This window comes from Simochromis diagramma, unplaced genomic scaffold, assembly GCF_900408965.1.
Source record: "Simochromis diagramma unplaced genomic scaffold, fSimDia1.1 OVJJ01000165.1, whole genome shotgun sequence".
Lineage (NCBI taxonomy): Eukaryota > Metazoa > Chordata > Actinopteri > Cichliformes > Cichlidae > Simochromis > Simochromis diagramma.
In genome coordinates this window covers 2,836,650-2,864,075 of record NW_024387467.1, presented here as the reverse complement: position 1 = coordinate 2,864,075, position 27,426 = coordinate 2,836,650, and the positions used below count along the sequence as shown (strand labels likewise).

Genomic DNA, 27,426 nt, shown 5'->3' with positions numbered 1-27,426 from the left:
CGGCTTTGACTTCTTCTCTTCCTATATCAGCGCTTATGTGGCAATATTGTCTGAGTGGCGACGCCTATCGTCCAGGAGAATACTGCAGCGGCTTCCTGTGCCTTACCGGCGGATATACAGTGACGAGTACCTGGAACTTAGAGGGGATTTGAGACAAATTTAACGTCGCCAGCTTCGGGTTAGGGTCCTTTTTATATGAATAGATCCAGTCATCTACAAACTTGAATTACTCATTTGGTATTAAATTCCAGGCTGCAGGTGTCAGGTATCTCACTTGACTTTTAAGTGTGTTGGTGTTGCACTTCAGGTTCAGGGTCAGAAACAGCAAAAGATCGTGTGTGTGTTGTGTGTGTGTGTTTTGTCTTAGGGCAGATTATTCATGAAGAGACAAATAACAATGAAAACATATTAAAGGACCAGGAAACAGTTGTGTTTTCTTTATATTTACATCAGTCTAATTGAAATACACACAACAGTGTTATAGCAAACTATGACGTAAGTGTGTGTGTGTGTGTGTGTGTGTGTGTGTGTGTCTTTGTATGTCTCTCTGAGTCTGTGTGTCTATTTGAGAGAGACAGTGAGAGAGAGGAAGGGGTGATGAAAACAATCTTAGGGTGTCATATACAGTCATTGCTATATATGGTACAAATCAGTAGTGGATCACTGGAAAATTTGACACACAGAGACTCTCACCCAAACACACATATGCACACAGACAGGAACAAATATGAAATAAACTCTAAAAAGGTGTCATGAGAACAAATTCACTGCTTTTACAATGGTGCAATCTTTGGTGCGATGGTTTGTTGGTTCAAAATTAAATGGTGGTGGATTTGGAGAACAGAGAAGACCATCTTGGATGAACACAGCTAATGGAATACAGTGAACTTTGGAAATGGAAACAATGGAAAACTTTGAACTATTTCATGTCTATAATGATATTTCTTGAACTTTAGTTGAGACAGAAAAAGGGGGGGAAAGAATGCTGATGTATAAAGAGACAGAAATTGCTACAGTAAACACAAACAGTTCATCACAACATTTGTCAGGAGCAAATAATATATTCACATCATCAACCACATTATGACGAATAAGTCCTGGTACTGAACAAAGGATGCTTGGCTGAGATCAGTCCAGTCCTGCTCAAGCACAGTGTCTTCAGTTTGTTGTTTCTCCTCTACAGCAATCCTATCTTGATAGACCCTGATGTGACAGTATTTCCTACTGGCTGTACTCTTCTGTCTCCTAGTTGTGTGATGTTTGGTACCGACATTAGCCAGTTCTAACATAAACTGGTCTTAACATGCAGCTTAACTTGAAACTCAATATTGCTTGCTAATTAGTAGGCAGACCCACCGGATGTTACCGTTTCATTTTATTTGTTCCACCCTTGCCAGTGTGTGCATCACATGACAAAGTGGGTGGGTGCACCCTTCACTTCTGCCATTGCTCGTTTAGTAGGGTCTCCAGACAGCTTCAGCAGGAGCCATGTTTGTTGGTGAGCTACTGTGACTGGACTCCACCTCCGCACCCACCCCTTCGTTCTGACTGGGTAAAGAGGGGTGCAGGAGGGAAGAACCTGTGGAGGCATTGGTGCATGGTGGCAAGATCCTTGGTGGTGAGCGTGAATCACTGCTGCCTGCTCCACTTGTCATCATGGAGAACTGGTAGGAGCCAGCGGCAGTGGAGTAGTAGAGATATGGTGAGGAGGTGGACTGGAAGGGCCCGTTCTGAGCTTGGGGAGCATTTGCAGGATAGGGTGGAGGCAGGTAGGTGTGGTACCTCCCTGCAGGGGTGGTGGCCATGGCTGTTGCCATTGTGATACCGAGTGCACCATTGGAGACTGGATTGTGGGATGGGGTGTAGGTAAAGGCAGCTGCAGTGGGAGGATAGTGCACCCGGGGATCAGAAAAACGTGAGTCAGGCAAGGAGGGCAGGGAACTGAAAGGCCGTTCTAAGGTCATCCTTGGGTCACCAAAGGCAGTGAGCTCAGAGCCTGAAAGAAGACAAAGGTTGATTGTTACAACTTAATCACAGTGTTCCCTACGTGTGTCACCACGCATAGGTTTGTTACCTGTTAGTCGAGAGGACAGGTCACTGAGAGAAGAACGACCAGGTGATAGAGAATTAGCTGTGGGAACAGTGGGTGTAGTTATCTGGCCAAGATAAGGATACGATTGATCGTAAGACCATGATGGTGATGACTGCATCTGTCTGGAATCTGAAAGAGACAAGACAGGAGAAAGGGACTGTGAGCGAAAATACATGTAATATATAATCACTGATACCTTTGGAGCAGTAAAATGTTTCAAGAAAGGCTTATTCCTTCAACAGTGCTAGTTTCAGTTACTGTGCAAATGTACTGTATATAAGGTTGGAATCCTGCAGTCAGCTGAGACTGAAGAAGTCATCTGGATGAAACGTTTCTCCCACTGAAAACGTTACGTCCAGATGAACAGGATCAACGTTTGAGGTTCAAGAAAAGTTTTTTTCACATGACTTTTTCCTGTGCTACTGACACTCCCAGTTTATGTTATGTTATGTTGCATGTGGGTGGGGTGATTAGCACTGTTTCTATTTAGTGAGAAGGTCCTGAGTTTGATTCCACCCCCAGGTTTTTCTGTTTGGAGTTTGCATGTTCTCCCGTGTTCGCGTGGGTTCTCTCCAGGTACTCCGGCTTCCCCCCACAGTCCAAAGATTAGCAGTTGGGGTTAGGTTAGCTGGTAATTCTAAACTGTCCATAGGTGTGAATGTGAGTATGAATGGTTGTCTGTGTTAGCTCTGCGGCAGGCTGGCGACCTGTCCAGCCCTATGACAGCTGGGATAGGCTCCAGCCCGACCCTGACAAGGATAAGTGGATGAGACTGGATGGATGTTGAATGTGACTATTAAAAACTTCAAAGCCACACTTTATTAAATGTTCATGTTCAAAGTAGCCATTCATTTTACCCCAATCTCTCCCTTCCTAATTATGTCCCTCCATCTATTTTCTTACAACGTTAATTATGTCTTCCTTACTCTGTTGTTGGGGCTGCAATTAAGTCGAAACTCTTACCTCAGGATTGAGGACTGGTATGATATGTTCGTGCTGAAATACTGTGTTTTTTTCCTTTCACCAAACAAGCCAATTTGGCCAAACATATCCACATTAGACTTTTATATCCAACATCGTCCCAGAAGTCTTGTGGCTTGCTCAGATGCCATTTTGCAAAGCTAAGGTTTTAGGGATACAAGGCTTTTGGCTGACAATGCTACCAAACAAGCCATACCTCTTCAGTTTTTTCTAATCAAAAGAAAAACATTGAAAGAAACCTGGAACTGATGAGCCTCTAACATTGATCTCTTTCTACCTTGGTGTTGCATTAAATCCCAAAGGAATACCCCACCGAGCAAACGACCAAAAATGTCTGCCTTTATAGAGGTGGGCACACTCGCTGATGATCATTTCATCATGACCATTTGATTAACATCTTCATGGAAGTAGTAATGGTGTGCTTGGTTTTTTATACACTGCTTCTGCATTTTGGCTTATTTTCTTTAGTAAATAAATAATAACACAGTGTAATATGTCACATTTTATAGTTTATCTGAGTTTGTATTAAACTAATGTTAAGACCTACTACAGACCACATTATTTTTTTTACATGTTCTGAGATATAAAACTTTAGAATTTAATTTTAATTTGTTAACTATTACACTGAGAATTTGGAGTTACATTCATCATAATAAGCAACTGTTCTATGATAACAAAAACTGTGTGGTACGACTGATTCAAGAAAAATAACTGTCCTGCTATACTGAGATTAAATTAAGGGAAGAGGTTTGTGTCAGTAACTCTTTAATCATAAACTAAACATCAAATGAAAAAATAAAATTACATGACACTTCAAGAAATGATCATGTACGAGCTTAATAAATTAAATGATGCATTGCATCAGCTTGCATGAAACAATACAGAAGTCTTTCTAGATAATTGATTTTGGCTCCTGATTGTTTCTTTTTTTGAAGGAATTATGGACTGATGCCGCATACAAACAAAAATCGCCCTTCTTACAGCTTTATTAGAAAGGTGGAGTGAAGACTGACAGGAAAGCAGAGGGGGGAGACGTGGCAACGGGCCACGGGTTGGACTCAAACCTGGGCTGGCCACTCTCAGCCATGCAGCATTTGATCGCCGGGTTATCCAACTGAGCTCAACCAGCACCCTGTTTTGACATTTACTTGCTTTGTTTATTTCAAGGCTTTTACCAAGGCTACTGGCTCATGGGTGGCTCCTGGTTAGTATTTAATGAAGTGGCAGGACAGTGTATTTCCACCTCCAACTTGTGGTGGTATTCTGTACCCAGAGCTTAAGTATGGAGGCTTGTTCTCTGGATTTTCTCCCAGTCACTCACAAATGGAATTGGTTGGGTTGGCATGGGTTTTCACACTGGTATTGATGGTAGTCCCATGAGTTAAAGGGCTATCTGCCTGTATCAGTATTAGTAGATCCTAACCTTTCACACAGTGAGGATACATCTAAGCATTCCTGGTGCTATAAGAGGCAAACTGGGTCTTAATCAGCCCAACAGGTAATATTTGTGGGCAGCTATGCAGACAAAGTATGTAAAGATATATAAAGCTTTTTTACACAACACGTGTTAATTCTAACTCTGTATTTCTTGGACTCACTTTGTCAGGTCTTAACAAAATGATCAAGTCTTGAGCTGTTTGAGGTCCAAAAAGACTGGCAGGAACAGGAACTTTGAAATGCCTGTAGAAAAGCCAGTTCGGCATCAGAGTCCTTTGTTTTTGATGGTCCTATCTGATCTCTTCAGAGGTTTTGTAACGATAAAGGCACTGATCCTATTAGAAGTCCATCTGTAAGGAAGACCATTGATCATTGATCAAAGACTATTGATCAATAACCATGAGTCCCATTCACAGAGAGTTGGGGAATGGCTGCAATCACAGCATTGTAAGATGGTGTAAGACGCTTACAAATGTGGATAGCACAACACTGGACATTATACTTCTTCATTTCCATGTAATACTTGTACAGCTGCTGTTATTGTATATATATATATATATTTATATTTCTTCATACATTCTTCATTATCTGAAGGTTTTAATTAAATTGGCTACACAAAATACCACTGTGCATTTAACAGGAACTGGAAGTGATACAATAGCGCAGAGAGCCAACAACACAAATATGTAATAAGCTGCCATTTCAAATGTAACGGAGATACAGCTCCGTGCATGTTTGTTTATTCACAGCATGGAGAAATTATAGATGTGAAAGAAAGGAAGACAAATTAGAAATGAACGCTTGGTGGGGTTAGTGAGAGCGACAGGTTGTTCAGAGAAGAAAGGGCGAGGAAAAAGTAAGTTAACTGCTGAATGTTGATTTTTTTCTTCATTTTAACAGGGTCCATGACAGTAGGAAGCACTTAGAGATCACCTCTGTTTCTTTTTCACTCAGTGTACACACACCTCTTCTGCTACTTTACATCTCCGCTCATCGTCACAGCTTGAAAATACATGAAAGAAATATCAAACTGTTCATAGAAAGCAATCATCCACCACAGTCACATTACCTCCATGCCTCCATGCCATGCTACAGTACAGTCGTTTTAAAGGTAGTAAGAATGTTATAACAGGAATCCAACAAATGTATTTTTTTTTGCGTATTTGAACTTAAGGTTCCTTAAAACAGGTTCGTTTTGAGCAATGTTATGATGTTTGGCTGCTTAGTTATCTGGAATTTTACTTTGAGTTTTATTCCTTTTAACATATTTTTAAACAGCACAAAAACAGTTCACTTCTGAACTATTTCAGCTGGAAGGGGCATTTAAGCTACATATGGCAGCTGTAGTATGTGAGCTTTTTCTTTTTAGTTTGTGACAGTTACATACAAATTTTTTTTTTTCTCACAGTAGCACTTCCTGCTAGCTGACTCTCATTTCCTCCTTAAGATGCCAGTTGTGTCCTCACACACACACACACACACACACACACACACACACACACACACACACACACACACACACACACACAGAAATATTTAAAAGCACACATTAGTAGGAACTGACATTCTGTGTCACCTCCACTGAAGACGAGGAGAAACAAATACTTTCTTTCGGTACAACATAGAGCATCCATGGAGAAGATAACAGATCTCATTAACTAAAGCCACAAGAAGATAAATGACACACAAATGCCTGTTATCACTAGAAGCGGAGTTAAATGGACTAGCTGTTCTTTTCCTGGGTTGCTGTTCGAGGATTTTGAGCTTTGGCATTTTTGGTTGTTGTCTTGTTTTTATGATTATTCTTGGTTCTTATTTCTGGCTATGGGTTTTGGATTATTCCTGTCATCTGTGCCTTTAGTTGGTTAGCAGTTATAGTTTCTCTTCGTGTTCCCATTCTCTTCCCTTGGTCTTGTCTCCATGATTTGTCTTCTGTCCCTGTGTCAAGCTTGTTTCTTAGTCTTGGTCTCAGTGCTACTTCCAGTTTTATTCACTTGTCCTGTGTGTGGCACATTCAGTTTTGCTTCCCCTGTCTTGTTACTCCTGATTTGTCCCTGATTTGTTCCCAGCTGTCCCCACTTTCCTAACAACCCTCCAATATTGTGTCTCCCTTTGATCTTTGTTCGTGTTCTCCCTGGATAGTATGATTTCCTGTAGACAAATTTGGACTCATCAGCCCAAATCCCCGTTAGTTAACGCGGATCGCCTCGTGCGAGGGCTGTATGGCGTCAACGCGTTGGCGCGGCTAGCTCGTTAATGCGTTGATGCATTAACGAGCGTCATCTGGACCAAGTACCCGTCGCCTTTGCCAATGCTGGTCCCCTACCAAGCCTCCAGAGGTGTTCCATTGACTCCACCTTCACCGATCCCCGGTGTGTCCGGTACAGCCATCTGATGGGGTCTGTCAACTCCACTGCCTATGTGGACCTCCAACCCAGCTTAAGGAAGTCTGTCACTCTAATCACCTTACAGCCATCTGAGAGCTTCCTTCGATGCTGTCCTCCATCCAAGCCACCGGAGTCGCTGCAGTCGCTGGAATCCAGTCTTTGCCACCATTGTCAGCCTCCAGTCCTGTCGCTCAAAGGTTTCTGACACCACAGTTGGCGTCCAATAAATCATCGCCGGAGTAAAAAATAGCCTCCTGCCATATAACTGGATTAGCCACATCTCCTCAAACACTGTCACCCATGATGCCCCCTCAATTCTTTTCTAAATTGTTGGCCTCCAAGGCAGACCTCCTCACTGCCTGCCTGCATTGAGGAGGTCTGCCTGTAGACCTTGCCTTATGGCCAAACCAGCCACTCAAGCTGCTGCAGCCTTTAAGACTAACCTCTTGGCCAGGCCAACTCCCTCATTATCTGCTTTGTTTAGATCTGCTTTTGGTTCTGTTACTGTTTGCATTGTCCCTCATGGCTGTGTCGTCCCTTGCACGTCCCTTTGCAGTATGAATGTAACAGCAAGATAATCGACTTCTGAAGCAGTAGACTTTAGATAGCTGCTTTGTACTGTTTTGGCACATGGTATTGAAAAGTGTAACAGTAGAGGAATTATGTCCTTAAATTTAGTTACAGCACTTTCCAAAAGACACTCTGCTGTAATGAAATGTATTCCCACTACTGTGTAATCCATTACTGTAAATTTAAATATTAGGAACTGATCGAATGAGCAAGATCTTGCATGGAGCTTCAGAAAGAGACACCACTGACTTTCCCCCATGCTCACCTGACCTAAATCTAATGTTTAATCCTCTGGGACATTATGGTTTGCTCCATCCGACACCACCAGGTTGGACGTCAGGTCGTCCAGACTGTTATGCCCTTGTCCAGATGTGGGACGAGATCCCCTAGGAGATGATCTGTAGTCTCAACAGGAATGTGTCACGTGCCCGTGACCGTGTGACGTGCCATGTGTCACGGGCACGTGACACATGGCAACCTATTGACTACCATTTTCAACTGCTGCAATGAAATTTCGGCAAAATTTTTGTCTTTGACTTTTGGAGTGTCTTTGAATTCAGCCCTCTGTAGGTTGATCATCTTCAGTTCCATCGAAAATACCCAGTCCATATCAGTATAGCCATCCAGCATGATGTTTTTCTTTTCCTTTACAATCCGAAGTGTTCATTCATATGTGTACTTAAGTCACTCAGTGACATGCGAATCAATTTATAACGTTTATGTAATGTGGCTTTTCTGAACTTTGGGTTGATATTCTATCTGTCTTGATTAAAATCAGATATTGGTCATTTCTTTGTGAGCAAACTTAGAAATTCAGCAGGGAATCAAATAATTATTTATGTGGCTGTATTTTAATCATATTCTTAACCAGTGTTGGTCAAGTTACTTGAAAAAAGTAACTAGTAACTAATTACTGATTACTTCCCCAAAAAAGTAATCCTGTTACTTTACTGATTACTTATTTTCAGAAGTGATTAGTTACTTAGTTACTTTTTAAAACATGATTTACAACCTGAATAGGTGATAAATCGATAGATCTTTCAGCCCAATTCTACTTTTTCTGCATAATCCATCATACAAAATGCAATCAAATGGAAAAGTTAGTTAGTTTTAATCTTTTAACTTTATGCATCAAGCAAACATTAAATTATATGCAACATTCTCTGACTGGGAGAAATTAGTTTAACATTTAAACCTGTTTTCTGTCATTCCAGCAAATAAAATAAAATATTTTTTGTGTTTACACTCAGTCTTTCAAATAGGTGCAAGTAAAACACAGCAGAAAATAAATAAAGACTAGAGGTCCTGTTGCTCTATTTTCACCTGTAAAGCAGGAGTGGGGTAGGCGGAGGTTTACCCTGGTGCAGGTGTGTCGCAGCGGTCAGTGGAAGGATACGGCAGCTTCTCTGTGAATGTCACATTCCAGCGGCAGCGTATTTGGCGTTTGCTCGGAAGTTTAGGGGTTTTTTTGCTGTAAAAAGAAGTTTTCTTCCCACACAGTGAACAGCGGACTCAAATGTTTTTGTCACTGTTTATAGAATCAAACTCAAAGTAAGGTCAGCACTTCCACGCTTTAAACGCTGCACACTCAAACTCGCTGCCGCACTTGTTATATGATCCACTGTTGATCACAGCTGTTGTCACGAACGTCGCACACGCTTGCATCACTGTCATGAGACACTCTCACAAAAAAAAAATCACGGTTTTAGTAATGCAGTAACGCAACATGCTTAATGACCTTTTTTGCAACAGTAATCCCTTACCTTAGTCGTTACTAAGGTAAGGGACAAAAATTAATCGGATTACCGTAACGCGTTGCCCATGTCTGTTCTCAACACAAATGATTAAGAGATTAGAGTTTGGATTTTTTCCCCCTTAATCATAAACACCTTCATTTAGAAAATGCATTTTGTGTTTCCTTTTTTTGGTCTACTATTTAAATTTGTTTAATGATCTGAAACATTAAATGTGACAAACATATATAAAAAAGTAAATCGGGAAAAGGACAATCCCTATTTTCAAACCAGTATATACAATGTGAAGACCTGGATGTAGTGACCCACTTGGACTGGCGAGTGGGTCACTACATCCATGTCCAACTTAGTTTTCTTTTGAAGAGTTGAGAAGTTCATGTGTGTCTTTCCTTTGATCTAACGTGAAATAAACCCAGACCCACTTCACAATTGTTGATGGTCATTTCTATGCATTCGGACTGGCTGCCCATGGTGATAACAACTTCATCTCACCTTCGAACTTGCTATTTAACACTGACACATAGTACAATGAACCTGGGTCTGGTTGAAAAACAGCTACTATATCCTTTACCCCTACATCAGGAAAGCTGGATGACTGTCATGGATATGGATCCACATTAAAGGGGCATCAGTTAATGAAAATGGTGATATATATAACAGTTGTACAGTTGTGGACAGGTAGGAACATGAGTGACTGATTTGAAGGACATAAACATCCTTACCAGGAGTTATCTGAGTGTGTGTGGGGCTGGAGAAAGCGGCAGAGTTGAGAGTTGGAGGTTGGCGACTGTTGGCTGACGATTGATGATGGTGATGAGGAGGTGTCACCCTCATGGAGCTCCTTCTCAGCTGTTCCAGTTCTGTTAGCCTCTCAGAGAAAGCCAGGGAGCCTGGTTTGACTTCGTCCATCTTCTGACGATGACCTGAGGCAGAAAGTCAAGAGGAAATCGTTAGAATTTCAAGTATCACTCCTGAGCTCAAAATTCCTGAAATTTATTGAGTTGTCAGCAAAGCACTCCATGCTTGTGATGTGATTACACTGTGTGTGTGTGTGGCTGCACTTTAAAGCTCTGATACTGAGCTCCAGTTACAGGCACTTCCTCACAACAAGGGAAGTGTGCATTTGTGTATTTATACTGTGTGTGCATGGGTGAGTTATAGACGAGTGATGGGTATTCACAGCTAAGCAGATTTGACAAGTGCTCCTGTTGTTTTGTTACTTCTCCTCTTGTTCTGACCAGTATCACTTTGTTCATGTTATATGGAAGTGAAGTGGACTAATGTTATTTTAATGACACTTATTAGCATTTATTAGAAGAAACACGTCTATCTTTTTTCTTCTCCCATTCGTAAGCCTAAAGAAATCCCCGTGTTTCATCATACTCAGTGGGAGAGGAAGTAAGTGTTGCATCAGGTTCCCCTTATGAAAACACTCAATTGAAAGTTTGTCTGCAGGGTTGCGTCTTCACTGAGTATGCAGTTCACAAAATAAAATAAAATTGATGAAATAATGACATTAAATAAAACACATTATCCTAAGAAATTGTCAATAATATTATTATAATTCAAAGTGTTTATTGTCATGTGTACAGAAGAAATAGCATTTCTCTGTGCAATGAAATTCTTCCTTTGCTGTCCATACACAAATGCCAAGTAGGTAGGGTTGGAGGAACAAGATAAACAAGGATAACAATAAGACAAGATATTAGATATATACAGATAAAAATAGTGAAAGTTAAATAAATAAGTACAAAAATAAGTAAGTGAAGACAAGTGAGGTATGCAGATGTAAATGGATGTACAAAGGAGCTCAATGTGCAAAATAAAGTTAGTGTGCAAAGTGTACTGATGTGCAAATTGCAGTTGAGGTAGGTCAGCTGTTGTTGAGTCGGGGCAATTAAAATGGCATGATATAAATGCAGCCTAGCACCAAATACAGTAAAAAGGTCTTACATTTGGTAGGTCGACCTTTTGTAATAAACAAAATAATAAAAGTTGTTTATTATTGGTGAGTCTAATGTGTTGTTAAAAGGAAACCCTTTAAACAATGGCACATCAGAAGTTTGTTTTTTAGTTTTCAGGTTCATTTATTATTACCATGCCTTGTTCTGCGAGCCCAATAAACAATGCCAAAATACAAACCGGATTCCAAAAAAGTTGGGACACTAAACAAATTGTGAATAAAAACTGAATGCAACGATGTGGAGATGGCAAATGTCAATATTTTCTTCAGAATAGAACATAAATCACAGAACAAAACTGAGAAAATTTATGATTTTAAGGGAACAATATGGTGATACAAAATGTCATGGTATCAACAAATCCCAAAAAAGTTGGGACAAGGCCATTTTCACCACTGTGTGGCATCTCCCCTTCTTCTTACAACACTCAACAGATGTCTGGGGACCGAGGAGACCAGTTTCTCAAGTTTAGAAACAGGAATGCTCTCCCATTCTTGTCTAATACAGGCCTCTAACTGTTCAATCGTCTTGGGCCTTCTTTGTCGCACCTTCCTCTTTATGATGCGCCAAATGTTCTCTATAGGTGAAAGATCTGGACTGCAGACTGGCCATTTCAGGATCCTTCTCCTACGCAACCATGATGTTGTGATTGATGCAGAATGTGGTCTGGCATTATCTTGTTGAAAAATGCAGGGTCTTCCCTGGAAGAGATGACGTCTGGATGGGAGCACATGTTGTTCTAGGACCTGAATATATTTTTCTGCATTGATGGTGCCTTTCCAGACATGCAAGCTGCCCATGCCACACACACTCATGCATACCATCAGAGATGCAGGCTTCTGAACTGAGCGTTGATAACAACTTGGGTTGTCCTTGTCCTCTTTGGTCATGACACGGCGTCCCACATTTCCAAAAAGAACTTCGAATGGTGACTCGTCTGACCACAGAACAGTCTTCCATTTTGCCACACTCCAGTTTAAATGATCCCAGTGAAAACGCCTGAGCTTGTGGATCTTACTGAGAAATGGCTTCTTCTTTGCACTGTAGAGTTTCAGCTGGCAACGGCGGATGGCACGGTGGATTGTGTTCACTGACGATGGTTTCTGGACGTATTCCTGAGCCCATTCGGTGATTTCCTTTACAGTAGCATTCCTGTTTGTGGTGCAGTGTCGTTTAAGGGCCCGGAGATCACGGGCATCCAGTATGGGTTTACGCCCTTGACCCTTACGCACAGAGATTGTTCCAGATTCTCTGAATCTTCGGATGATGTTATGCACAGTTGATGATGATAACTGCAAAGTCTTTGCAATTTTTCGCTGGGTAACACCTTTCTGATATTGCTCCACTTTCTTTCTGCGCAACATTGTGGGAATTGGTGATCCTCTACCCATTTTGGCTTCTGAGAGACACTGCCACTCTGAGAAGCTCTTTTTATACCCAATCACGTTGTCAATTAACCTAATTAGTGTTAATTGGTCTTCCAGCTCTTCGTTATGCTCAAATGTACTTTTTCCAGCCTCTTATTGCTACTTGTCCCAACTTTTTTGGGATTTGTTGACACCGTGAAATTTTGAATCAACATATTTTTCCTTTCAAATGAAACATTTTCTCGGATGAAACTTTTGATCTGTCATCTACGTTCTATTCTGAATAAAATATTGACATTTGCCATCTCCACATCATTGCATTCAGGTTTTATTCACAATTTGTTTAGTGTCCCAACTTTTTTGCAGTCCGGTTTGTACTTCACTTGGACATGAATGTCATGGTAATTCTTTGCTTTTAATAATTCTTTTAATTGTTTTTTTTTTTCAAAAGTGGAATGATTGCACTGCATACATTTTTAGTGATTTAAAAAAATGAGAGGTGGGTTATCAAGTTTGACTTTATTTGGGATTTTCTCTGCTCACAGGTTCAAAGATGATTCTGACAGTTCACAGGGCTCTAGACTAACTTTTCGCCATGGTTGCACTGGTACGCCTAACTTTTTTTCTTAGGCGCACCAGCACAAAAGTTAGGTGCACTCAAATTTTTCAACTGCATCGCTTAACACCACAGTTTTACATGTGCACTTTTTGGGGGGGAAAATTGCAGTCCATATAGACAGTATTCATTTGTAAATGATTAACTAACAATTTTGTGCTTAAAGTGCTTTGGCACTCTTTGGCAATATTGTAGAAAATGTTCAACTTAATCATCATCTCGACCTCCTCTGACGACCTGTTTGCTGCTGCCTGCCGCTGAAAGGCAGTGGTAGAGGGAACACTTGGGCAGTGCATTTATGACGACATATAATATGTTTCTGGATACACTGCTGCTTTTTCAGCGTTCAGAAATTGATAGCTCCCTGTCAGAGCACTGGCTATGAATTTCAGATGGATCAGGCCTTAACTTAACAAAAAAAGTTATCAATCGTTCTTTTCATCTTTTCTTATTCCCCACAGCTACATCCACTTCTGTCAGGCCTAGGCTACTCACTAGGGCTGGGTATCATCACTGATTTCTGATCCATTTGATTCCGATTCACAAATCCTGATTCGATTCAATTTTGCGTCAGATAGTCAGAAATATTATAATTCTGATCATTTATCAGTACTGATACATGTGAGACTTCATCAGAGGTGTGAACATCACAGCAGATGCCTTTGTGTGAAAGTAGCTGAGAGTAAAACACAGAAGAACATGAAGGAGATTTTCCTGGCCTGGATTTTTATAGCAGATAACCTTAAAAATATTCTGCAATATTCTGCAATTTTGCATAGATTTAAAAAAGTTAAAATTTCTTCAGTATAGAACAGCAGAAATTAGTCTTTCTTATCCAAGGTCACTAAGTTAAAAAAGAAAAGAAAAAAAAGATAGTGGCCGACAGCGCTGTAAACAACGGTAGACTGGTGGGTGATAAGCGAAAGAATAATGCAGAAAACAGAGACTTGAGATGGGAAACTGTTCTTGAAGTACACTGAGAGAGAGAGCTGTGCATGAAGTGATTTTTATCCTGGTGGAAGCAAAACAGCAATAGTAAGAGGGAATTAATGACGACATTGATCAAATGTGAAGCGTAGTTTGGATCTTCTTTTGCTGCTGGCTCGGTGAATTTTGGTTGGAGAGAGACAAAACCTGCAGCTCAGAATCAGCGCAAAAAGACATAAACACAGCGTGGACCCGACGCATCAGAGTCAGCGAGCTGTCGGCTTTCAGCCCCGACGGCGTGTCCGTGTCCATTTACTGTTTGGTGGTTGTTGAAATCACCAGATTCCCAGATTAAAGCTTTAACTGTGAGCTTTAATCTGGGAATCTGGCGTTTCTGGCAAAACACGGTTATATTTAAAAGTGGATTTAATGAATCGATATCACTTTATTCAAGCTACTCATCTCTCTCTATCCACCTGCACTTTCAACTGGACCACGGCCAATCAGAGAGGTCCCGCCCCTGACTATCTCTGATTGGTTTAGTCCACAATAGGGGCATAATGTGTGTCTGTTGTTGACCACACGGAGACTTTCAGAGTTGCAGAGATTTTTTTTTGGTACCCGAACATTTGGTCGCACCAGTGCGACCTAAGATTTTTTTTAGTTGCACCATCGAAAAATTTACTACTACTAGAGCCCTGGTTCATGTTTTAAAGGCCAAGCTCTATTAACTTCATGCTAGCAATTAGAACTTGTGTGGCATAAAAAGAGTTTGCTCGACAGCGCTTGTTGGATTGACCAATACTCAGAACCATGGAACTGGGGAACGACAAACTCAGTGAAGATCTAAGTTGCGAAGGTCTTTTGGAACCATTTATAAATGAAATGCAGTATTGATCAAGGATCAATCCTGGCATGGACTATGAACACTAGTGTCACCATCGACTGTCAACCCCTATTCCAAAATCAAGACCTTCAAGCGTGGCTAAAACGAAATATTTACAAGAGAAGAAGAAAAGAAGAAGAAAGAGATATACAAGAGAAAAGCTGAGCTATTTGGCCAAGGTGTCCAGAGGTAATTTTTCCAGGTGTAAGTCTGAGACATTCAGGCCTAATAACACTGTACCAACTGTCAAGCATGGAGATGGTAGTGTTAAGCTCTGGGGCTGTTATTCTCCTAGTGATGAAGGAGGAGGATGACCTCCAAATTCTTTAACTTCAGTCAACAGCTAGATGGTTAAAACTTTTAAACAACAATATATTTAAACAACAGGATAATAATCTCAAAGATAACAAAGATAGATTAAACTGGTTTTGTAATGGATAAAGCAGGCTAACATAAAGATTCTGCAATGCCCTTCCCAAAGCTTCCCAAATGACAACACTTAAGCGGATCCATGCCAGGAAAGGAAACAATTTAACCAGCCTGTGTAGATCCTAGAAAATCCAAAATGAAGTCAAACTTGTTCACCCAATTCCTCATTTTTAGTCGCCTTGAGGCAGCTGTGCTGATCTGATGCTTTATAAATAAAATAAAAAATGAAAATGAAATGAAAATAAATATATACATATACAATCATTCCACTCTGAAAAAAGAGCAATTTAAACCTCACTAAAACCCCCAAATTACCATGACATTCATGCCCATCATGACTGTACGTAAACTTCTGACCACAAACATATGTATTTTTGTAATTTGATTTGATCTACAAGCGAACTGTATTTAACACCAGGTTAGCGTTTGCCTAGGAGGAAAATGTGAACATTTGTATGTCAGTAGTACTCACGCCGCGGCTCTCTGGGACCATCCACTGTGATTTTAATGGCTCTTTGGTATGTGGCCACCTGTGGAGGGTTGGTGAATACTGTGATGGTCAGTGTGAAACTTTTCCCTATGAAAACACAAGAAAGGGAGAAAAAGGAAGGTGAAAAGAGAGAAATGACGAGAGAAAGGGAATGGACAAAAATCACAGGGCAAAACCTCTATACAACATATATATATATATATATATATATATATATATATATATATATATATATATATATATATATATATATATATATATATATGTGTATGTGTGTGTGTGTGTGTGTGTGTGTGTGTGTGTGTGTGTGTGTGTGAGTGAGAAGGCTAGGTCTCGGGGGGGAAAGGATTCAGGCTCGGGTCCTCTAACAAAGGCCTGGTTGGGTCCTGCGCCAGTCCCATTCAATTACCGGCCAATATATATGTATAAGGAACCAAGGAAGATGTTTGTGGGGGAGCTTGTGGGGGAGCTTGTCCTACAGCATGATTGTATTCAAAGCAAAATTACGGTCCACAAAACCATTATACTAAGTTCCTGCAGAGTTCAGATGCTGGATGAAGAAGTCTAGTGCCATGCTAACTACATCACCTACTGATCTGTTGGCTCTGTACGCAAAACACAGGGAGTTCAAGAGAGAGGGGGTCAATCACTGACTGTAGATGGGACAGGCAGAGGTGAGAGCGACAGGTCTGTAGTCATTGTGATCATTGTTTTTCAGAACAGGAATGATATTGGCAGCCTTGAAGCAGGCTGGCACATGACATATCTGCAGTGAGGTGTGGAAAATGTTAGTGAACACTGTCGACAGTGTTTCAGGGTGGATAAAGACATTGAGTGCTGAGGTGCTTTGTGGGGGTTCTGGCTCTTTCTATATAGTAATCCTGTAAATTACATTGAATTTGGTTTTTATTGGTAATGGTCGATGTGTAAACTTTATTCCAGCTTCTGAGTGTGATATACAAAAAGTACTGAAAGTAAAAGAGTTTCTGAAAAGCAAACAATATGTATGAGAATAAAAAACTATTACTTTGTCCTTTGCTGGATGTGACTTGATTCCTGAGATTGTGGAGCAAAGAAAAAAGGATGGTGTACATGAAAATGTTTTTTCATGCAAACTTGTGGTCATAGACAAAGTTAACAATTCAAATGTAGAATATTACATATTCTACAATAATACAGAATATTACCTGTAATCATGAATATTACAAGTAGAGCTGGGCGATATAAGATTTTTTCATATCACGATATGTTTTTTTCATTTCAGGCGATAACGATATATATCACGATATAAGCCAAATAACTATATTTGTAAGATTTAAATGTGCCATTGCTCACAAGTAAAATGTGAAATAATCAGCAGCTTATTTTTATTTAAATATTTATTTCCCATAATAAGTTCAACAGGGTAGATGTACTTAAGGAACATGAGACTTTTTCAGATAAATAAAGGCAAATATTGCAAACTACACAAAAGGCAGCCGCTAAAGCGTTTAAGTTTCAAAATAGAACAAACGAAACAGACTAAATTGTCAATTCCACTTAGAAACAAAATATTAATTCTAAAAATAAATCTTAGTTTGTTTTACAGAAGAACAGACAAAATTGACTAACTTTTGTCAATATCAAATAAACTGAGAACTAAAAGGAAATTCTCAATCTGTCCTTGTTGTATAGCTTAGCTTTTCAAACAGTTTTAACAGTTACTTTAGTCTGACAAAAGCCGAATGACGAATTAGCGCTTCCAGTCAGAGACTGAGGCTACGTCAACACGTACACGGGTATTTTTGAAAACGGAGATTTTCCGTTTCCGTTTTAAAAAATAATCCCGTCCACACATAAAGGCAGAAATGAAGGAAAACGCTGCTATGAACATGCCAAAGCAGGAGGTGGCGCTAGATTCCTAACCGTGTAGAAATGTTGGCCAATCAGAAGTCTAGAAGCCTCGGTGGGAAAAAGTAAACAAAGCTGGGGCATAGAAGCAGAACAGAGTCGTATGTGTGGAGGGACAGTAACTGTGTGTAAGCATTTAAACACTGCAGAGAGTAGAATTAACAGTAACAGTATTGTAGAAATTAATTTCACCGAAACAATAATGTGGCGCACAGTGTGACGTCAAAAAATGCGCACACCTTTGACGCTGCGTTTTCTCCGTTTTTCTAGTCCACACGTAAATGCAAAAACGGAGTTTTCAAAAATCTTCGTTTTCAGTGACCAAAAACGCCGTTTACGTGTGGATGAAAGGTGCAAACGCATAGAAAAATCTGCGTTTTCAAAAATACCCGGGTACGTGTGGACGTAGCCTGAGCATGCACCAGTTTATTGTATTTCCAGACTTGCTTTCGGCACAATTTACAGTGCGCGCTACTCTGTTTTTTGTCAGACTTGAAACAGCCGAAATACCTTCACACTACGGAACTTCTTTGGCTCTTCCGTTCGACAATCTCTCCGGCATTGGAACCATCATCTGTTTTCTCTTCGGTCACGCTCGGTTGATTTTTCTAGTGGCACACTCATTTCCTCCAATACCCGGGCGGTACGGTGGCTGGCTGCTTCCCAAACAAATACACATGTGCGGCTTGGCACTTGTGCTGTACGTAACAAGTCACGTGACGTGACGCTGCGGCTGTGATTGGTTCGGCTCTGCGCTACTTAATTTGGATTGGCTGTTCTTTTTTTTCTTTTTTTTTAAGAGGACAAGAGCGGCGAGGTCTATCGCAATAGTTTAATTTTTCTATCGAGAAAAAGTTATATCGCGATACATATCATTATCGTTCTATCGCCCAGCTCTAATTACAAGGTATTATGAAGCTATTCGCACATATCTGCAGTCAATCTTTTCAAGTAGATATTTTTAAAAAATGAGAGAAAAACTAAAAATCTGTCTTTCATTTATAAACGAAATTCTCTGCTTTACCTTAAATGTTATAAAAAACAAGTTTTTGTAAAGGTTTGATCATTTAAATGACAAATACTTTTTTGAGTGACTTAAAGCTTGGCTTTGGATGTAGCCTAATTACTTATTTAGAAAACTACTGTGTCCCATTTCTAATAGACACCTGCCAGCCAATCACAAACCAGTGTTTAACTGCGGTCATATCTAAGAGATATGAGTGTATGTACCACACATTAATAGGACTATCTCTGTGTCTGTGTGAAGTAGCAGTCACTTAACACTGTGCTAGATGTAAACACTGCACATGGCAGAGCCCCACTGCTGTTGTGTGTCGGGTGTTACTCTCATTTCCCTCTCCCTTTCTGTCTCCTCTCATTATCTTAAATTATGATACATGAAATGTAGTCATATATTATATAACATATATAGTGCTATACAAAGCTCAGAACTGAATAACAGTTTAAGTTGTCTAGAACCCTTCTATAGGAAACACTAACGATTAACACATGACATTCTCAGCTGTATTAATGGCCACTAGATGGCAGCTGACATCAGTGTGTCTCTGCTGTCTTTGTGCAACCAACAGAAAGAGATCGTGATCCTGGTCTACACACAGTGTTTTCTCTGCTCTATATAAGCAAAGGAAAAGCACACCATGAATGAAAAATGTATAACAGCATTTCTGTTCCCTTGTTTACAAAAAGAGTTACATGCATGCACACACACACACACACACACTACATTAACAGATAACAAAGAGCCTGTGTGCGTCTCAACAAATGTTTTCTCTGCAGTCACTCTTGCACATCTCACCCTGGGAAAATAGGACGAGATGTGATTCATGAATGTGCACATCATGTTACTCAGTTTAGCTAACAATCAAAGTTAAATACACACAGAGTGTGTGTGTGTGTGTGTGTGCGCGCACATGTATGTAACCAATTTTCAGTCTTTTTCTCAGTTCCTCTTTCAAGACCATGATTTCTGTATTTCACGATATATGGCCACACACACACACACACGCGCGCGTCTGGTTTGCTATCCTCATGGGGACATCTCATTGGCATAATGCTTTCCTGAGCCGGTTACCCTAACCATCAAAAATGCCTAGCCCTAACTATAACCATAACCTAATTGTAACCATGACACTAAAACCACATTTTGAGTGTGAAAAACGCCTGAACCTCGTGGGGACGTGGATTTTGGTCCCTACGAGGGGACTGAAAAGTCATCAGAAAGCATAAACAAAGAAAAAATACAGGTTAGCGAGGCAAACGTTCTAAAGTCAGAACATCTCTGTGCAAAGCAAAGGCAGCACTCATGAATAAACGAAATCAGGCTTTGATCGAGTGAGCATGAGATGATGACATCTGCACAAAAAATGATCTTGACTTGAATCCATGAGTGTAAAGGTTTATCAAAAGCAAACAGAAACACGGTGAGATGTGATTTTACACATATAGAAAACGGTAAGAAATAAAATATGTATTTACTGCACGAGGCATATCGTATGTAACTGTCTCCACTACATTTATTCAAAAATGAAGAAGCAAGGTCCAGATTTTTCACCAGATTATTTCCATATTGACTGCTTTATTTTTCCAGACAGATTCCAATAATTGCATTCTGAAAACTGATCCACGAACCAGCAGTTTTGTTACCAAGTCTGTAACAAATTTTTCACCAATTTCCAATTTAACTTTTGGCCATTTAGTGGAAATGAAAGTGACATTTGTGCAGGTTTGTATCGTCTCCGTCACATCTGTACATTTTACACATGTGTGTGTAAATGATTTGCGTCCTTCCTGCGTGTTGTTCCTGTCACCTTATCATGAAACGCATTAATAAGAAATAGACGCACAGAGAACAAAGCACTGCGTGTCACAGCAGTTTGGGTCACACACTGTTTTACAGACAGATGCAACTACAGTCTTCCAGCTGTAAGTCAACATTACAGAAATACTATCTTAAAATACTGCTGGGAGAGAAAATGGTCCCATTGTATTCTGTGCTGTTAAATTTGCATGAAACAAATTTAGACTCCTCACTCTTCTTCATTTGAATTCTGCTGCACTTGAAATATTAATATGCTCATTTTTTCAACTTAAGGTCTGCACAGCTGATAAAATATTGACAGTTATACCAATTTCTTTTGGCTGGGGGAGGATTTATCAATATTGTGTGTGTCTGTATGTTAGCAGGGTTTGTGTACACAAGACTGGTGTTTTAAATAGATAAGTAGGGACATTTGCCTGTGCCTGATTTAGAGTAACTGTGCTTGTGTGTCCGTTAAAAAGAGAGGGAGAAAGAAAGAGGCAGACACTGGATGGGATATTAGGAGGAAGTTGTGTGAATGCTGTTTTTATTCACATGTACTTCCCCTAATTTAATGCTGTGCTGTATGCTTGTACAAAACATGTCTATTAATTTTCAACCTGTGGAAGATTTAAAGGTGAAACTCTTCTGACTAATGTCACTCATACTAATAAACTGGTGCCTGCTAATTTCACACTGTACAACTTTTACACTATACAGTAAATCTGCATTCACATTTCCATGGATGTATTTGCGTGTCTGTGCGTACCTCTACCGCTGCGGCCCACAAAGCGGAGGTCGTTGAATCTGGCCACTTGGTTCTTGATTGCAGCTGTCGCATTGCGAAGCTCTGCTGAGTAATTCTCATCATTTCCTGCCATCACTGTAACCAAGGTGCCATCTGGAATGTCGCCCAGGGCAACCACCTAGTGACATGTTGGCACAAACAAGAGAAAAGCACGAGTGTGCGCTGTGTCTGCGCGAGGGTTTAATCCAAGTTTGAGGTTTTCAGAACATCTTTGTATCCAACCTGTTCGGTGCCATTTTTCAGTGCACACGTCCCACAGAGGTTTTTACACACCTGATGCTACTTTGCACCAAATGTCAGTCCATGCAAAGCAGGAGTGCAAAACTCCTGATTATGCAGATGGGATGATTGTGGGATGATCCAAAGTAGAGTACAACAAAAAAGTCATCTATTAGTGACTGAGCAGCTAATGTTCATATATAAAGACTGAATTGCTGAGAGGCTAGCACAATTTCAAACTGACCATACGCTTGGTTTGACTGAGAGGCAAAGAGGCAGTTTTACACTGAACTTCATGGACAGTAAAAGATGCAAATGATTAACTAAAAGTTGTTGAATAAAGCTTTTGTGCATACTGTTAGGCTTTACCCTCCACGAGAGCTCAACGCACTAGAAAGCACACTCTCCTTTTCCACACCTACACAAATATAGAGCCAGGCAGGCTGATTTCCATATTATGGCTAATCACACCAAAGCATCATTGTGCAAATAAGCAGGGCAGATATAGTACTATGGAGCATCTCTGTCTGTGACCCAGAGCGCTCCAACCAGCGCTGACTGCCACACTAGTATTAAAACGACTCAATTATACCTTCCACCTATTGGTAATCACTTAAAGTGGTGTGAGACTGAGTACCAGTGCCGGTCACAGTAATGAGATAAGTTGATGGAATCACACTGGCTGCAATAAGCATTTCACTGGGTTTGGAAATTATTCAAGAACAAACAGTAAATTCACCATCGGGCAGACTGTGGAGCAGCAGCAAAAAAGCAGCCCAGCAAATATGTGTGTCTGTGTATGTATACAGAACAATACCTGAAGAGTGTGTGTTATCAGCTACACACAATATGGATGCGCGTCTTTCGCTGTGTGCATAAAATGTGCGTGTTCATCTCAACAGTCATCCATTATCAGTAAGAGGCAGTGACATCCGCTCATGACACTCCATAATGATGCATAATGCACCAAACTCTCTCTTACACACACATGTATGCACAAACACTAATGCATAAAACTCAGTAAATCAATCCACTGTGTTTTCTGCAGCTAAAAGCCGCTTTTTCACAAATGCATTTTGTCTCAAAGTGCAGGAAAACCATCCACATGAGGGAAACGCAGCAAAAACAAACAAACTTGTGTTAAATCACTGAGGGTGGATGGATCATATGACCCACTGGTAAGACAGTATAAAGGTCTGTAAAAATGGACCTTTGTGAGTGATGCTGGAAAATGTACAAAATGTTAGATTTGGTACATTAAACACTAAAGTCGTAAATCATCCGGACCATTTACATCAATTAACTTTTAAAGGCAAAATGTCAAACATTTGTTCCCAGATGTGAGGAAATGCTGCTTTTCTCTGTTTGTCAGTGAATATACTGAACAGCACGTTGGACAAGAACAGTAAAGGCAATCAAAGTAATAGAGAGATGAACTCATGATGATGTAATAATATAAAAATGCTACATGTTATTATCAGGAAACTTTCAGTAGGTGAAAGGTTCGTGATCACTTGGTTAGAGGTGGAACTGACTGTATACGTAACAGTAAAACCTGGTATGTATGTGAACTCTAAGTACGCACAGTCCATTACGATGTACAGCACGGCCTGTGCTAAAATGACAACATACACACCTTAAAAGCAATGGGCAGAGTCTTATTACACCTCCAGTGAGTAGGCAACACAGAGCACAGAAAATTGGGACTGTCTGTCTTCACCAGCTCTCCTGGATGATCTGGCATCACCTGAAAAAACAGCAGCACAGTTATTTTAGTCTAAGACAGAAATAAGCAACCAGTCCCGTGCTGCCCTACCTCCACCATGCCGTGGTCTGCAATTCGCAATTTCCCCACCATAGCAGCTCCACCACCGGCCTCCTGGGCTCCGAGAGGCAGGGCCTCGGCCATCTTCCCCCCCGAGGCAAGGGTGGTAGAGGGGGGAGTATAGCGGCGACCGGGGGCAGGGTCTATGACAGAACCCAGGAAAAAATATTCTTTGAATCACGTAATCATCAGAACAGTATGAGAATATATTTTCACTCTTCATTCATTGTTTAAGAAATAATTTCAGCAGAAAAAGAAAACGTAGCGATTCTGTTTGCTCACAGATATTTTCTTCCCCCCCCAGTCTGCACTAACAAGGACTTTTTTCACTATTCTGTCACAACTTATGATCAATCAGTAAGTAGATTAGTAGGTAATGACTAGAAAGATTTCTATAGATAGTGTTTGACAAATTATGACTACGCTTGCTTTTTATTCAGGTTAAAGACACACACACACACACACACACACCTGTTTCACTGTACAGGTGTGTGTGAACTGGGATCTATAAAACACACACACAGTGAGACTGAGAGATGTTTAAGTTGTACACTTGTCGGGGCACCACAACCACAGGAGAAGGTAACCAGGTGAACAGGTGTGACCGTTTATTTTGCTAATAGTTACATTTGTATCTAAATGTTAAATTGACTGATTCTTATATCTGATTTTTAAATTTCTAATCTGGAGCCTTCAAAGTATTTTATACAACACACCTCATTCACGTCCTTTCATACAAGCGCTTTTGGTCTAACATTCACACACATTCACACTGAGAGCACAGAGAGCACCCTGGGGTTCGTATCTTGCCCAAGGATGGCATGCAGACTGGACCAACCTGATGACCTTCTCAGTCAAATCCAAAGTTTTGGATCCTAGTGAGCTCAGGTAACACTCATTCGTATTATAGCACACATTTGTTAGTTCAGAATGAACACTTCAACACATGGTTAACATTTTGCATCAATCTCTGAAGAATTCTGGCAGCAGTGCAAAACTCAGACTCCACTTTTTCCCCTTTTACAAACACTACAAACCACATTCACCAGTTCACACAATAACTCTGTTTCCATTCACAAACGCAGTCACTGAGAAAAGGTGGGGTTGTATATTTAAATCTAAGAAACTTTGACTCATGGACTGGATCAAACCAATAACCTGACAATGATCGTTTGAGCTGATTTGGATGTCACAGAGTAAACCGGTACACGAACGCTGGATTGTGCTATATTATGTATAAAGCTACAGTTTTCTACAGGCCTGTAAATGACTACGTTGTTGTACAATGACACACATTCCAGTATATGGACATCACCATCACTGCTCACACACAAACACACACGGACCAACAAACACCGCGCCGTCAGAGACCATTTCTCCAACAGCTCAGTCAGTCAAACTAATGTGACAGCTGAAGAGAACAAATATGTTCTCTGCGCATGTCTTCATACTTTATCGTGAACAATAACCAGAATAATACGTCGTACCGTATTTGGCGTCCCACGGAAACACCATCTGTGCGTCCACAGTCTCCTCTCGCTGACTTTCACTATAAGCCTCCTGCTTTCCTCCTGTTTGCGGCCAAGAAGCGGATTCCTGTGTGCGCGTCGTCCAGTACTTATCTGTCAAACTACCCCGACCAAACGCGACACATTTAAATCCGTGCAAACATGTCCCCGACGCTTTCAGATGTGTTTGATGCGTTCTCCATACAGAGTAGAAGTCAAAGGCAGACTTGAGATGGGTTCTGTAGTCTTCAAAGCTCAGCAGAACAAACTTCCGCTCATACTGAAAGTGGAAGGAAATGGGCAGACGTTGGAGGGGAAAAAAGAGAGAGTATCTGACTGTATTTCAAATTTTGCTTCGGTAAGTAAGCGCTTTCATCATAACTACTTCTATGTCCTTTCCGCTGCAGATGAATGGCCATCTCCGATCTTGGCGTCAGCCTTTTACCGGCACCGCTCTGGATTTGCATCTCGTCTGCGCAAAGACCTGCTCTCAGCCAATCAGGACACGTTCTAGAGGCTGTCGCCGAAAACACAAGACCAATCAGCATCCTGTGCGTCCGAAAGGAGGCGGCTTTAGCAGAGAAACAAGGAGGCAGAGCTGCGCTTCTTCCTGCGTGACACTGTGTGGTTATGTGCGTTATCCACACATAACAAACTAACGACATATGAATGCATCACTGCGGATCAAAGTCAGAGTCACATGCCTCCAAATCTTTGTTTTCTTATTCTTTTCACCACAGAATCTGTGTGCTTTATATATGCAAGCTGTCAGTAGCACATACAGACGATAGAGGGCAGCAGGTGATCTAAAGCACGTTACTGATCCTAAATGAAGACGGCACAGGCCGAACGAGCCGACTCACATGGATGACTTCCACTTTCATGTGATTTCATCTGTTTCTAATAGTAAGAGTTCGAATACACATTCAAACATCTGCATTAGTACTTTGATATAAATGATACTTCTGAACTCCTGACCGTTTTATAATGCTCTCAGCCTCCAGCTATACTAAATTGCATTATTGTGATGTTATCATCAAAACTGTGAACACTGTGTTATTGCTGCCTATACTGACCAGGGATAGTTTGAATCCCGCTCAAGTTTTTACTGGAAAGTATTTCACAAAACAAATTAAGCACCAAAAATAACTTTAAATGAAGGAAAAGCTATTTTTATTATATTGCTATTATATTAATTTCATATTTGAACAACATTTGCACATGCACATTGTCTTCATGCACACACAAAAACTTTAATGTACAAAAAATGGTTTAGATACTGAGTTCATTTTAGCACTCTGTCTTCTGCATGTACTGTATGTAAAGTCTATATAAATGAAGATGACCATGAAGATTATTATTATGGAGCTATTAACCATTTCTGGAAGAAAGCAGCAACAGGGAAAGAGCTGACAGGTGAAAAAAGTAACTATGACTTATCTGCTCAACTAAAAAAAGTCTCAATGATGAAGAACTAAACTGTGTTTAAACTGCTGCTGAAACTCCAACAGCACTTAAAGAGTCACACAGTAACCACGTGGGAGTTCACGTGCTTCAGTTTTACATTATGTTCTAATCTTAAAGACTAAAACGAGTGTATGAAATCATGTTTTTCTTTCTTTTTTTATCCAAAAATGAGAAAATGATCCACTCATTTGTGTGTGCGTGACGTTAATGTTCCTCTGTGTCTGTGTATATCTGTATGTCAAACCGCAGCACACCAACTTATAAGTGAACGTATCTCTGAAATCATTTTGCAGTTGTTTGCTTTGAAGCCAAATTCAAATATCTGTTTTCCTCTTCCATTAATATTCCTTTGGAGGAAATAAAAACTAAAAAATGAAATAAAAAAATCAGGAATCAGCAGCTTGGAGTTTTTCCAGAAACAGGAGTAAACCTATGCTGTACACACAGTAGCGATGATTCCTTTCACTATAAAACTATATTAAATACAGCTTTGTGTTGCCTGAGAAACACATGCTGTCCATGCAGACACCCGTCTGTCTTTGTAGCCAACGGGGGATAATAAAAAATGTAAATGCCCCAGCCCCAGATGGACACGGTGTGTTTTGCTCTTGGAAATATCCATTTTTCACATCATGCCTGTTTGTCCACACTGTGCAGGTCATCAGGAGTTAACAGAAATCAAAACGTTAAACCTATTAAAGGCTGACTTCACAGCTTTTTACCATTATTTTCCTTCAAGTACAAGTTAAAGTTGTTTTAAAATATAGATTTTTTAAACGTGACATTTCCTTTTCTTATGAGTAAACTGCTAAATATTCCAAATACTGAAGGATTGTTTGAAACAGTATATCTCTGAAGACAGAAATAGAGTTCTGGTGCTCATCACAATAAAAGAAAAAACAAAGAGCAGCCTGCTAAACACTATTTCAATGAAAGTCCTCTGTAGACATCTGAGAAGTCAAATAAAACAACAGATAAAGAAAGAAAGAAAGAA

The 27,426-nt window shown here is 40.3% G+C and overlaps 1 protein-coding gene across 1 annotated transcript; it reads right to left on the bottom strand.

Moving 5' to 3' along the window:
- Positions 1-408: 408 nt before the first annotated feature.
- On the bottom strand, positions 409-25,433 carry runx1 (RUNX family transcription factor 1). The gene is made up of 8 exons (XM_040014828.1): positions 24,945-25,433; positions 23,449-23,600; positions 23,269-23,379; positions 21,375-21,531; positions 15,880-15,984; positions 9,944-10,144; positions 2,075-2,221; positions 409-1,996 (listed from the first exon to the last, which is right to left on the bottom strand). The coding sequence occupies exons 1-8, from the start codon at positions 24,970-24,972 to the stop codon at positions 1,455-1,457; spliced, it is 1,443 nt and encodes a 480-aa protein (XP_039870762.1). The 5' UTR covers positions 24,973-25,433; the 3' UTR covers positions 409-1,454.
- Between the last annotated feature and the right edge of the window lie 1,993 nt (positions 25,434-27,426).